At 34.7% G+C, this 14458-nt stretch overlaps 1 protein-coding gene and 1 long non-coding RNA gene across 5 annotated transcripts in view; one reads left to right on the top strand and one right to left on the bottom strand.

The window, feature by feature from the left end:
- The window catches only part of LOC117169103 (optomotor-blind protein), a 99397-nt gene extending 90630 nt beyond the window's left edge, over positions 1-8767 (bottom strand). For 3 of the 4 annotated variants that reach the window (XM_033355241.1, XM_033355244.1, XM_033355243.1), the window contains exon 1: positions 7058-8767. In XM_033355241.1, the coding sequence (XP_033211132.1) occupies positions 7058-7799 (742 nt within the window). In that variant the 5' untranslated portion in view covers positions 7800-8767. The remainder of the gene's footprint in view (positions 1-7057) is intronic. The other variant, XM_033355245.1, reaches the window with a different exon arrangement.
- A 996-nt stretch (positions 8768-9763) lies between these two features.
- Positions 9764-14458, top strand: part of LOC117169640 — a 5836-nt gene continuing 1141 nt past the window's right edge. The window contains exons 1-2 of the long non-coding RNA XR_004466692.1: positions 9764-10009; positions 14214-14414. This is a non-coding gene — a long non-coding RNA (uncharacterized LOC117169640). The remainder of the gene's footprint in view (positions 10010-14213; positions 14415-14458) is intronic.

The raw sequence follows: 14458 nt of genomic DNA, 5'->3' as shown, positions 1-14458 counted from the left end.
CTTATTTTTGCGGAAGAAAAATGTAACAATTGAGACGGGATGGAAATTGTTTATTTTTATTTTTCGATTGTCGGTGGACGTTTTTCCTTCAAGTTGTAAAACGTAAAAAAAATGCGAAGGTAGGAAAGCTTTTGCGGACACTGAAATTTATAGCTGAAGATACGGCCTGACATTTGTGGTTCTAATTTATAATGCAAAATAACGAACGCTTTGTCGATTGTTTTGCTGATCTTGACTAAGGAGTATCAGTGTTTTATTTCTATGACAAAACAATATTTGAATGCTAACAATTTCTGCATGTGATTTTTTGGTAATTTTATCGTTCGAGCCAGTTTCCTGCTCGCAACTCTAGTCCTAATAAAAGTTAGAAAAAGGAAAATTAAAAAGCAGGCATCTTGTTGATTCAAATATTTAATCATTATTTCATCATTTTTAATGTAATATGTTTTGATCTTATTCAATATCACAAATTATCTCATTTTTGTTGCTTTTATTAAGCATTGTTCAAATCAATGCGTATCCAGCTTGAAAACGCCAAGGAAAAAAACCTTATTTGCAATTGATTCAAAATGTTCCATTTGCATATTTTCGACTGCAAACGTTATAATTAAAAATTGTTATAATATTTAAAATATTAAACTTCGAACGATTTTTTAAAGTTCCTTTCGTAAAGGCTTCTAGCCTAACATTGATTGTCGGTTTGAACAAACAGAAGTTCAACCATGTTTCTTTTATGCAAATTAAAATCTATATGTTATAATTTTAAACATTTACAACATTATGCTTTTTGAATTTGAATCAACTAATCTTGCAATTATTTTAGATCAAACAACATATTTTATTTTGAATAGGCTAAATTTTTCAGAATTATATCAACTTTAAATCAAAATATTTTCATGATTTAAAAACGTTTATGGTTAATTCAATTCAAGGCCTTTTTTAATAAGTTGACAAATTTAAGTCTTGGTCTTTTTACCTATTTTCATAATTTAATACAATTTTTGAAATAATACCGGGATAACGCCCCTGCATTGAACTAGTTTTGCGAATAGTTTACGAATAATTTTTCTTATTAAGTTAGGAAATCTAAAAATTATGAACAGACATAAATATTCTAGTTCTAAAGGTACTTAATTTTTCCTAAATCTCTGCTCGAAATTTTGTTTCCTTTCTGTGACAATCATATTTCAGGATAGAACTTTAAAAAAATCACTTTAGATAATTAAGAAAATCTTAAATTTTATCATTTTTTGGTGAATAAATACTGTCATAACTTTTCTTTTAGTTCAAAAAATTGTTTAGAGGTTCCGCTGGGCCGTTTCACGTAAAAAGATTAATTTTCTTAGTTTTCAATTTTTAAAAATACAAATTATGGCTAAAAGCTTCTTTCACCACTAAAAAGTGTTTCTTATTTATTGAGAAATAAGACCTAAATCTTATGAAACAGAAAAGAGTTTTTGGATACATTACCGGGTCTAGAATACAATTTTTTATTTTATTACATGTAAGGAAAAAATTCTACGTACGGAATGAATTTACAACATACATACCGTGTTACTGAAAAAAATCTTGAATTTTGAAATATGCGAACAAATTTTTTTATACTTTAAATATATATCTATATTTTTCAAAAAATTGTATTTTTGTTTATCATCTACAAATTTATGTATTCTAAGACCGACAATATTTTCAATTTTCTCTTGTTTCATCAAACTTAGAGCACATTCCTAAATAAATAGAAAATATATTTAATGGTTAAAAGAAGTGATTAGTGATTTTTTGTTGTTGAAATTAATAACTAAGGAGGCTCATCTTCAGACTCAAATAGCCTATAGGAACCTCTAAACCATTTTTTATAAATAAAAAAAAATGTATGGCAATATTTTTCGATTAGAAGAAATAAGAATGCTAATTCCTGTTGGTAAGTTAAGAACATTTTGCAGAATGTGCATCCTATGACTTTCGTGTTACCGAATTTGGTGGCACTTTTTTTAATGATTCCTAATAAAAAATAGGAAATTTGAAAATGTTTAGTATATACTGTCATACAGAGTGCGTCAAAACTGACTATTTAATGAAATTTACTAATAATCACCTTCTTAAAGTGTGCTTTTAAACGTGCCTTTATTTTTTCAATGGAAAAAAACTAAACCTCAAATACAATTTTTCAATAAATAATATAGATTAAAGTATTATATTTTAAATCCAGCTCAGTATCTATTTATACTTTCTAAGTGGCCAATCAAACTTTCAATGCTTTTTGAAGAAATAATAAAGGTTCACACAAATCTAGTTGTATCAATAGAAAATGTATAGAAACATCATTTTTGGAATAAAATCTATGAAATTGGTATTTTTGTTGTATTTTGGGTGTAAAACATTGAGAAAAAAGACTTCAGTCGGTTTTTAAAGTTCTGTTAAAAAAAAGTAATAGTTAAAATTTGTAAACTTTTCTGAAGTAAAAACGTTTAAATTTAAAATGGTTTATATTTTAAATGGTTGTTGTGCTTTTAACAGTTCATTTGGAAACAGTACAATACTTCATCAACATTTTTATATCTTTCAAACCATTAACGTATTCCGAACGCATTCCAACGAAAATTGTTTGATATCGTCCAAGCATTGCTAATCACATTGTCATCATATGGATCAGACACAGTGTGCAGGCCTTGGACTCTCAATAAGGGTCTAAAATGCGAGAATATGTCTTTTCTGGGTCACTGAATATTGGAGATTAACGCCTTTAAGTTATAAAAAATGCTCAGAAATGAACACGCACGATTATTTTTTTCACCGAGAACATTTTAATAAAGGAGTTTGAAATCAGATGGAAAATAAATAGTATTCCTTAAAAACGCAAATTCCAATTCATGTATGAATATGGACTCAACTTTCATATTTAAAAATGTGAGATCTACATATAAGATACTCTAACAAAATCCCTGCATATTTAATGTATAATTAAAAACAATATCCGATTTTAGTTCCTAAAAGATGATTTTGATAGAAAACAACTCATCAAAAGTGAAAAATAAGCATGAATTTAGTATCACGGAAACGTTCATAGTAATATTTAACTTTATAATTATACTTGATCGTTGTAATTCGAATGCGAATTACCCAGTGCCATATTCGTCTACATTTTTTCGCTTTTGTTTACTTCGAGCCGCAGAAATTATGTATTCGAGTGAAATTTCGAATGCAAAGACCGTTCGACATGCCCTTGGAAAGATTATCCACTGCTACCTGAATTTGCTATTATAGTTGCAAGTCCGACGACGAAATTTAACAAAATTCTAAACGCGTCTGCTAAATTGACGGACGACTCTAAAAAAAATCCCTCATTTGCAAAACTAAACATTTTCTTGCAAGATGACCATGGTGGATATCGATGATGAAACTAATTAAAATTGAGTTAGCCAGAATCATTGTTTAATTAGAGAAAACATTTTTTCTGAAGGAGATTATTTGTTTATCGTCTCCTAAGGGGCACAAATATGAGATATTAAATGAAAGGCGAGTCTGAAAAGCGTGGGAATTCTGATTCTCTTTGACCCATAAAATTATCGTATTCATTTGGCTTCAATGATGCCCGAATCATCGAGATTCTCTCACAAATCTCAATTTAAATTCGTGTTCTATCGGCGTCTTCCTTCTCGCCTGTCAGCGGGAAGCAAACGAAACTGGCTATAAATTTCTTCAAAGAAAATCAAGAAGGCGCTATGCATAAATTTGCGTTCGCATCACAGTTGCTTGCCGGACAAGCTACCTATTTCGAAGGATACTCGGCGTTCCGTACGGAATTTTAAGTCCAGTTCTTTCCGAAATGACCTTTCGCGAATTGCCTGGACCTGTCGCTCTCTGAGTAAAACAATCTCGACAAACTAGACATGACAAGCAACCATAACTCGTCGATTTCGAGCAAAACGATTCATGTTTCGCAGTCACGCGCTCCAAGTATAATAACGACAGAAATGGGAAACTCGTGTGCGATGGCAATTAAATGTCAGTAAAAATCGAAAAGATATTTAAACTGCCTTTTTGCTAAAGGAAAATAAATAAAAAGCCATTCATTCTGCCGAAAATATTGATTAAATATCAGTAAAAATCAACGTTGCAATTTGTGCAAAATTTTTTTTTTAAATAACCCTGGTAAAAAAAACAGCAAACACCAAATATACGGTCAAAAAAATTTTTCAAAGTATAAAACAGTTTTAGGAAGATATTTTATAACCTGTCACAATAGAATTGGCAGTATTTCAAGCAATTTTGGAAAAAATATCTATTTTCTACAGTTCAGAGATAAAATGTTTGATTCAGCGCCATTCATTTATCTCAAAGACTTAAAAGAATTTTGTAAGATCCTTACAAAGATTTTATCTCGCGGCTATGCCGTCGGCGAGCCTTTTTTCTGCAACGCGCACTGAATCTAAATATTCCGTTTTCTGAAAAATCGTTTTTTGAATATTGCTTCCTTAAAACTGTTATAAATGAAAAAGCCATTGTACATGAAAAATAAATTTTCTCAAAGTCAGCGAACATTTCAAAGCGTTATTGGTATCAGCAAAAGTCGATAACGTATTTTTATGTATAGTTGAAAATATAATTTTTAAGTGTCACTGAAAAAATGTCTTCGTGACTAGTGTTTTATTGAGTAAATAAAAGTATTTTCACGCTTCTCTATTTGAGACGAGAATAATTGTGTTTTAAATCCATTCTTTCTGCATTTCTCAAAATAATATTATTGAAAATTGTTTCGATCTATAACTAAACTGCTGTCGAAATAATTTGTGTTTAAAATCCAGCGACCACCTACAATTCACACTTAATAAAGCACGAGATTTTTTGAAAAGCAATTCAATTCTCGTAAATAAATTAACTCAATTTAACTTAAAAGTGACATAAAGCATCTACTTACATCACCATAGAATAAGTACAATTATCATGGTGAATATGACAGTTCTGCTTGGAAGATTTTCGGAAAATTATTGATTGATAATAATATAATAAATATTAACTTAGGATTATCTAATAGACAAATTTGGTTATTTCTAGAATATTAAATTGCATAAGTAAATAAAACTTGAGCAAAAAGGAGGTGTAATAGAATTTTACCTACAATATGCTAATTTATTAGGTGCCTATCTATAATTTCTAGTTTCTGCATTATTATCTATTCTTTCACATTGCACTAAAAAAGGAAAGAATATGCAGGAATGACATTACATGGTTTTTCCTAGAATTTGATAAGAATGTATACTTGAACTGCCAGTAACTTTACCAGAATTAGAATTATTATATAATTTTTCAAAATTTGTACATCCTTACATTGGGAAAATCAACTATACCATAAATAAAGCAAATGACATTCAGCATGTCGCTTTGCCTTATCTGAAACGAGTTTCAACACAAGGAACTGTAAGGCCAGAACAAACGAATTCACACGTAAGAAATACGATAACTCAAAAGTAAAGTTCAACCTTTGTTCACTTTAAGAACATTTAGAAAAATTATTTTTCATACTTAAACGGATTTATGAAACCCAAACTAGCTGTTGTATCAGTTGAGTATAATAAAGTTCTCATTGGAAAAAATGCTATTCGGGATATATTATTTATTGCAGTTGTTTCTGCAGTATTTTACAGTTTAATAACCTAAAGGTATTTGTTAATTATTCAATGTAATGCACAATATCTACAGAAATCATTAAAATATTATATTAGCCCTCGTGGATTGTGATTTTTTTAACGAAAATTATACTATCGTTATCTATGTAAGTTAAATCAAAACCATGTGCTTGATATCATTATTATTGCAGAGTTACATAATTATTACAATGCTTACTTGTGGAAATATCCGAAGTAATTACAGTAATTGTTATAATACTATTTTTCTCATAAAATTTTCACGGCAGCTTCTACACTAAATTTGTATACTTGGAAATACAAAGAGTATTCAAATCTTGAGATAAACTTTTTTCATGAAAATTAATAAAATAAGTAAATTAAGTTTGATTTTCTTTAAAAACTTTTAATGAATTTATATGTCTTCTATAAACCCCTCTAGATTTTCAAAATAAATCTCCAAACCAAGATCCTCCTTATAATGAAATATAAGCATTATTAATAATAACAAATTTTGTAACTTTTTAAATTTAATTTTTTTCTCTGGTCCAACTATTCTCTTTTGCAATATCTAATACGATCCATATCCTCCATAATCTGATCAATTTTTTTTATGCCCGGATGTGTCTTATCCATCTGTCACGTCGTATATCTTACTGTTAAAATTAATTTTCGCTTGTATTATCTCTAATATAAATCTTTGTTTCTCAGTCTATGCACTATTTGATTTTTGTTATTTTTCTATGTTCAAATTCTTCAAACTTTTATTCTCCTTTAGACCTTTTTTTCTTGTAGTTAACGAAAAAAAAAACTTTTTGCTCAAAGCTGCCAAAGGAGCAGAATTAATTTGTTCATTCTCTAAATGCTTTAGAGTTCCTTAACTTTGTCTTTCCGAATATTATCGCGCTTTTTTATATTTATTTTTGTACCTGAGAAGAGATATCAGAGGCCATCCAATTTGAAATTTTACGCCTATATTATTATTTACTTCTTGACACTTATATGTAAGTGATTATTCCATTTATTATAATACACATAAGGATAAACTGAATATCACTATAGCATACCCTGATATTCTTTCGTAGTGTTTCCTTCTTCCTAATGAATGCTATATCAGTTTACAATATCAAATGCTTTTCCGATACCTACATAATCGACGAAGTGTGATTTCCCATTTCTGTCATCACCGAAAAAATCTATAGGTTGTTAAACTCGTCAACTAGTTAAATGTTGTGCATTCAATGAGTACTCCCTCTTCCTTGAGTTAATTCCTTATTTTAAGAATGATTCCAGGTTATCACCTCATCTGACAACTTGTCTACTTGAATAACCACTATATTTCTCCTGCACCATTCTTATCGCTAACATCAATTCTAATAATAAATATAAAAAGTAACTAGACGTAGTCTAGCACTCGTTTCTTTTGTAATCACCTCGGAAAAGTTTACCTGGATGTCCCAGAGCTTGCGGATTAAACTGCGGATGATGGTGAGCTCCTGCGAGGATGGCCTTGCTCTGAAGATGATGAGCACTCGGCGAGCTCACTGGTGGCAGATGGGCACTGTGGTTATAAAACCCGGCGGCGGCCAAAGCACCAAAATAATTAGCCGCGGCAACCGCGGAAGAATTATGCGAAAGTTCTCGTTGACTTGGTAAGGGTGGCGGAGTTTCCGGCGCCGCTGCGGGACTTCCGGGTCCGCCGGGTGGTGGCGAGATGCTTCCTTGGGAGGAAGATCCACCAAGCAGCGGCGGATGGGTGCTGGCTGCAGTTAAAAGGGTAGAAACACTAAAGTCCGTTGGTCTAGGAGCCGCTGGTGCTGGAAGATGAGCACTCGTGACACTCAGGTGGCCGTTGGGGTTACCTTGACCGGATGTCGCGATCGAGGCAGCGGAGGAGGAGGAGGAAAATGGCGAGTGCCGATTCAGAGCCGCCGCTGGTGCGGGGTACGCCATCCCAGGCCCCCCCGCCTCCCCCCTGAGCACCGTCTTGGCACCTTCAACCACGTTAACCTCAACTAATTCTCTTCTCTTTGCAAAAGCCTCGAGCTCCTTCGCGGAGGTCTCCTCCTCGAGACGAGACCCAAGACGATGATGATGATGATGCTGCTGCAGTGCAGGAAGCGGAGTGCTGGCGCAGTGGGTACCCCTGCACGCCGTGTCTTGTTCGAATCTCATCGAGATGGCCGAGTGTTCTGAGTCGCGCGAGATTCCTCTTCGAGTGACTCAAAAACTAGCCGATTCTACTCCTCTCCTCAAATGCCCTATCTTCACTGAACCTATATTTTCTAAGTAGAGCACCAGTATCCGTCGGAATCACATTATTTCAAGACCTTTTGGATATCTCAAGACTCCTTTCCGTGCAAAATAGAGCAGCAGTAATTACTCCTCATGACGAAACACCACACCGGACGATGGTTGAATTTGAGAACATCTAGAGTTCAGAATCATGAGTCGAGGTTCCTTTTCCTGGGGCGTTCTCGTTTGGAGATCTTCCTTTCAACCTGGTGAAACCTTCGAAGTGCTTTATTCCCTAGTTGTGTCAGGGTGCTAAGGACCCACCTCGACATCTTCCGTCCCTAAGGAGGCAAACGATCACTTATCTTGATTATCACTGCAAGCGGCACTCGCGCAAATTGTTACACTCGAGTCCAAGGACTCTTGATCTTCACCTCACAAACTTGACGATCAACGTCTCATCACTGATGCTGTGGCTTCTATTCAGTCACAGCTTCTTTTTGTAAACACGGCACTATTTCACTCTACCATCGTCGAGTTGTCACTTCAGTATAGAGATAGTCGATTTTTCGCGGTATCCACGATTTTGGACAAAAACTCGCGTGTCACACCACTGGATTTAAAATTTCAGAATGCACGCGATCCGACGGCCGGCGATTTTGAAGCTCTCTTCCCGCACGCTAGTACTCGCGAAGAAACTTTTACGCGGGATCATAAGAGGCGAGGGTGTTACTTGGGTGGCGCCGCGATGGTCACTGAGCAGCGCCAGGATTGACACCTCCTCTGGGGCTCACCCCCACACCTCCCGCGAAGGTGTCGGTGTGCTAAAGTCCCGGGGAACTGTGTGCCGCGTGTGCGTATACGGGGCAGAGGCACAGGCCATAGAACGGACGCGGGAGGCGTGAATGCTGGAGGGCAGCAACGCGAAGACTGAGCCTGTCGGAGCTCCTCCTCCCTTCCCCTACGGACGCCGCTGAAAGCAGTGGGGAATAGCAAGTCTTCACCGAGGAGTGGGGATGGTGCGGAAACCCCTCGCTGATGCCGCCGTTGGGCGATAATGAGCGCTCACCACGCGGATTGGCGTTCCGGCGCCAATCCGGATGGCGTTGTACGCGACGCCTTTTCCGACGCTGCTCGACCCCCCACCTCACCCTCCCCCTCTCCATAACACCCCCGCCACTCAGCAAGTTCCGACCGCTTCCTTTCGTCACCGTCGTCGTCCACGCTCCCCACTTTCGACCTTCAACGGTGTTAACCGCGAGTACGCCCATTAACACCACCCTCTGAACACTTCGCGGAGAAACGGGTGATACTAGGGTGAGAACCCTCGCTTCTTAGACTTGGATCTTTTCGCCTTCGAGGATATAGTAAGGTAAGTCCTTTAATAGATATTAAGACAGACTAAATTTTTGGATTACATTTGCCCCCTCCCCCTCCCCCAATAAATTCTATCCAGAGGAGTGAATCTCAAACCAATCTAAATAGATGTAGACTATTAAGTAAACAAAGAAAAGTACCGAAGAGTTACAGCTAGAGTTTCGATATCGCGATTTTTTTACTAGTTTGCAGAAAATCGCGACGGAAATGATAGTGGAAGAGACGTGTTTGGTGTTTTGACTTTTTGTGCCAAAATTCACGCACGGAGTACGCTTTTCGTGAGCAGGTCTGGTTTACGCTTTAACACAGTTGGAGTGAACCCGGGTGAAAAAAAGGAACGAAGGGGAAGCAAAATCGAAACCCCGCCTGCTGAAGCTCCCACTCTAGGGATGGTGTTCCCCCGCCGGACGGTTTATGGCCTCCCCTGGGCCATCCCCTCGACCCACAGCCCTCCTACTCGAGCTACCCCATTCCCTGTCGTTGAAGTGGTCGTCATCGTTGTCGTCGTCGTCGTCCTTCGCGCGCAGAGTGTTTTAAAGCGACGCCCTGAGTGTCCATCCGTGAGAGGCGCCTGTGTCCGTGTACGGATACTGTTGTGCACTGACACCAGCGTACAACGGGTTATCATAAAAAGGGAGGAGGACGGTTTTGCTTTATAATAATTGCACAAAATGACCAACGGGGTGCCAAAGCTCGCTGACCGTCGTAAACTCGCACGAGTGCGACGCTTTCCATCGTTAACAGGTTGCTTGGTTGGCCCTGAGGAGAGGTAGGTATGAATTAGTAAAATGAATATACGCATCGATCCAGGAAAAGTTAGGCAAGTTTTAGAAAGAGGACTATTTTGTTTTTCCTATTTCCATAGGATACAAACGTCCTCGACATCGTTCAGTTATTTGTGCTAGTATATAAAGAAAAGCAAATGCTTTTATGAAGATATAAAAGGCGGAATATATTAACATTGGTTTTCTGATTTTTAACTTTAGTTTCATGGTGTGCAACGGGCATCTTAAGCAGTCTTGTCTGTGTGATTCCTTCCGTTTCTACTTAAAATTAAAGCTGCGCGACAAAAACGGGCCTAACTAATTTTTGAATAAGTTACCTGAACATGCCTGAATAGATTTTAATACTTTGCACTTTAGGTGTCTTTTTCAAGTATTAGTCAGGCCCTTTTTCGATGCGCAATTTTAATTAGAAAACTCTTTTTTTAGACAAATAAAGTAGAAAAACATAGTGTCACAAAGAACTTATCAATTTCAATTATTATACATATAACTTAAAGAGAAATTTTCTCGTGACTTCTACCGTTTTTATTTGATATGTTTGAGTTTTTTATTTGAAAACATTATTTCTTGAAATAAGACCATTTTTCTTTGATCAAAACAATATTTGATTCGACGTATTCAGCACTATATTTCTTTGAATTAAGTAATCTTTTCTCTCAGTCCCGTGCAGAAATTGTCAAATGTTTGCCTTATTTCTGATTTGGGCCAGATCGGGCACACAATTTTGTAGTTGTTAAATTTGGCCGCCTCTAGACCCCGGCTTAACAGCCAAGCTTGCGAGTAGATGGCGCTCCATTAATTTTGAGGACTAACCAAGTTTCTATGTAAAGTGTCAAGCGTCAAAAATATTTCAATTATTATTTGTAAAAGTGATAAAATAAGTAAGAAAAAATGCCAAAAGTGAGCACAAAACGAGTGCGTAGGTATAGTATACGTCAAAATATTCCTGAATTACGTGTTGAAGACTATAATAAGTAAATTTATTAAGAATGTTAAGATGAAACCTAACCTCGAAATGAGGTTATTTGTTTATAAGAAAAGTACAAAAAGTAATATTTCATTTGTTAAATGTCAAAACGAATTAGATCAACAATGACGTCACAAACATATTTATTTTCACGTATTTTTAGGTGATTTGATACAATCTGAATGTAAATACAACCTTCTTATTTATATTTGCTTTTGTAAAAATAACCTTAAAGAGCCAGTGCGATATTATAATCCATTTATTTCAAAATAACTTTCCACAATTAAGTTCAACATAGAAATTGAAAGCAACTTCAATTTAGAAATTAAAACCAAAAATATATTGCAAAATACTTTAATGGTTTATCATACACAAATGCTGACTGTTATATTGCGTCGTTTGACTTTTTCCGTTTACTCGAAAAAAAGTGTCTGACATACTCCAATTTTTTCATATCGCGATCTGTTAGATAACCTGGTATTTATATTCTCAAATTTCAGTTAAGGAGGTGATATATTCGATTTTAATATTATTTTATTTAAGAATCCCTTTTAATTAAAAATAAGAAAAATAAATTAATATAGGCCCGATCGGGGCCAGACATGGTTATCTCTGGGCGCAGCGCTTGGGCCCTGATCGGGCATCACGTTTCATTTCGAGTCTGGCCACAACTAGATAGCCTGATTTGGGCCAAACTCTGCCCTATCTGGCCCCTATCAGATCCAAATTGGAATGTCTGGACGGGGTATATTATTAACAATACTTTCTATCTGGTGATTATTACTTTTGTAGATGTAGATGCATGAACAAAAACGGAAATATTTTACAAATTTGAATGCTTGAATAACATAAACATAATTTATCATCTTTATGAATCATACGAATTCTATATACCGTAAACACGAAAGCAATATCTAAATCTTGCAGTTCATACTTTTTAATGATTTATAAAATCTTGAAATATGCTTTACGACTCGAGATATATATATTCAATGATGAAAGAATATTTCAAGTTCCCCTTCCCAGAATATCCAACTTTGTAATAAATGCATGTTCGATTAAAAAATACAAATTTATTTATTTAATAATTAAATTTATACCATAAAATTCTCCAATTCATTTATACTTTTCTTGTTTTTTTACTGGTACTAAATACTTTTTTCAATTCTATACATTAATTACAATCAATGACATGAAGCTTTTTACAAATTCCCAGTTTAATTCAATAATATATTAGTGGCGATATTAAAGGTACATAAGAAACAAGAAAAAAATAATTAAGATAACTTGAAAAGTCATATATTTTACAAGTGGTTGGAAAGTCGGGTCTGTAAATTTATAGTATAATAATATAAGAGCTACAATTAAGATGTATAAATTGTTGTTATTGTAAAGCTCTACAAAAATGCTCCCATTCATGATGAAAATATTGAATTGCCCAGAAAGAGAAATATGTCTATAAAAGAAGTTCTGCACTGAATAAAGTAATGCTAAAATTTTTTGCAGGAGATTTTTTAGAGGGATAAAGTTTTATTTAGTCAACTTCGCGTCTTTAAAAACACATGTATTCCCGTGCAGAAATTTCTATCTGGCTCCGGCCGGGGCCAGACCAGCCCAGATCGGGGCCAGGTTGGGACACCCGATCGGTACACGATCAGTCTCAATATAATCCATTCGTGAATTTCACGAATGGAGATTTAATATAAGTAAACTTGAAACTATCGTATGGTCTTCTCCTTTTGAAGGCCAACTTAATATTTTAAATTTCCAATTAAGTTAGTTTAATTTAAAATTAAATTACGACACGCACGAAAAGAAGACGTTTCAGACTACAAAATTTAATTATACTTTTGAGAAACGTAAGATTATTGTAGATGGTATCATTTACGAGGAAAAGGTTAATTTTTTATGAAAAAATGGATGATGACCAGAAATGTTTTAATTAACAATTTTAATTTCATGAAAAAAATGTTGCCTATAAAACTTCTTAACAAATTAGAAAAACTTTTTTCGCAAAAAGATTCCCTACAACTTGACATTTTCGAATGCTTCCAAAGAAAATCAGCTGGAAATAACCTGTGATTTACGTTTTATTAACATTTTACTGTAAAGAAGTTCAATTTTCTGTCAATTGCATTACTTCTTGAGAAATTCGAGAAGGTGGCTGTAGATAACAACTTTTAAACAAAAATGAAAATTTTTGAATGAAAGATTTCTGGTTATTTTTAATATTATTTACAAAATATGCATTTGATTAATTTTTATTGTTAATTATTAATTTCGACCTAATGGACATTTTTATAAGTTGAAATGTCATTGTTTATAATAAAAGAGAAAAAAAACTTTGTTTAGCATTTTAAACTTCGCGCGAAATCAATTAGATGCCGAATGCGACGCATGCGCAGTTGAGTACCTAGCTCTTGTTGGAATCCCTACACAATTGGCATTTTGCATTTCAATTGTACTACTTGATTTTGAAATTCATGTTATGAAAATTTGTCCTTAATATATTTCTGTAATGAATTTATTATTAATACAGAATCAAAGTTTCAATAACAGAATCGATTGTATCACATATTTTATTCTCATAATCTAAAAACATTACAATTTTCTGAATTCTGCAATCCATTTCTTGCCAATAGATTTGATAATTCTAACTCTACATTAAATCGAAAAGGCTTGAGTTCTTAAATAATAATTGAAAACAAAAGAACTTGATAAATTTCATCATATAATAATATTTGACTCATCTAATAGTAAATATACTAATTTTACCTGAAACCATTAAATTAATTATAATTATGTATTTGAGGTTAGGTTTCAATGAGCCCGCATAGTGTAATCACTTACTCTCATCTTCCTCGCGCAGGTTTCGAGGTATACTGGCTGGTGTTCGGTGCCTCCGAACACGTGGCTTACTCCCATTATGCATTTTTAATCATTGATAGAATATTATAAACGAGTAGTATATATACAAATTTCACTGAACTATAAGAAAACATCAAGCAGCACTAGTTCTGCAAGTGCATAGAGATGGCGTTTCAGTAGGAAATCGGTCTGGCACGGTCGGGCCCAGTTATGGGCCACAGAGTTCTACCGATCAGGGCCAGATCGGTATTAAGTTTTAAATCAGGCGAATTCTGCACGGGTTTTCTTGGAAAGATAAAAGAAAGTTTAACCGATATTTGTGTAAAGTTTATCCTGTAAAGTTAATTTTTGTTGCAGATTTCTCTATTTCTAATCGGTCGCTGGTCCGGAAAATTGGAGAGGTCCTAATTAGTTCTGTAATGCTGTTTGAGCCAGGTTCTAGCTAGAACTTCTGAGAAGGCCCTAACGAGAATGCCCTTTTATCGCCCTATGACTGGTAGGGCGCCATCTAGACCCTTTCTATTACCTGATGAATATTTAAATGATATGACAAAAAAGGTATTTAAAAAATAAATATTAATTGATTGCAAGTATTTTAACCT

The sequence above is a fragment of the Belonocnema kinseyi genome, chromosome 3, assembly GCF_010883055.1.
Source record: "Belonocnema kinseyi isolate 2016_QV_RU_SX_M_011 chromosome 3, B_treatae_v1, whole genome shotgun sequence".
In the NCBI taxonomy this organism is placed as follows: Eukaryota; Metazoa; Arthropoda; class Insecta; order Hymenoptera; family Cynipidae; genus Belonocnema; species Belonocnema kinseyi.
This window is presented reverse-complemented; position numbering and strand designations above follow the sequence as displayed.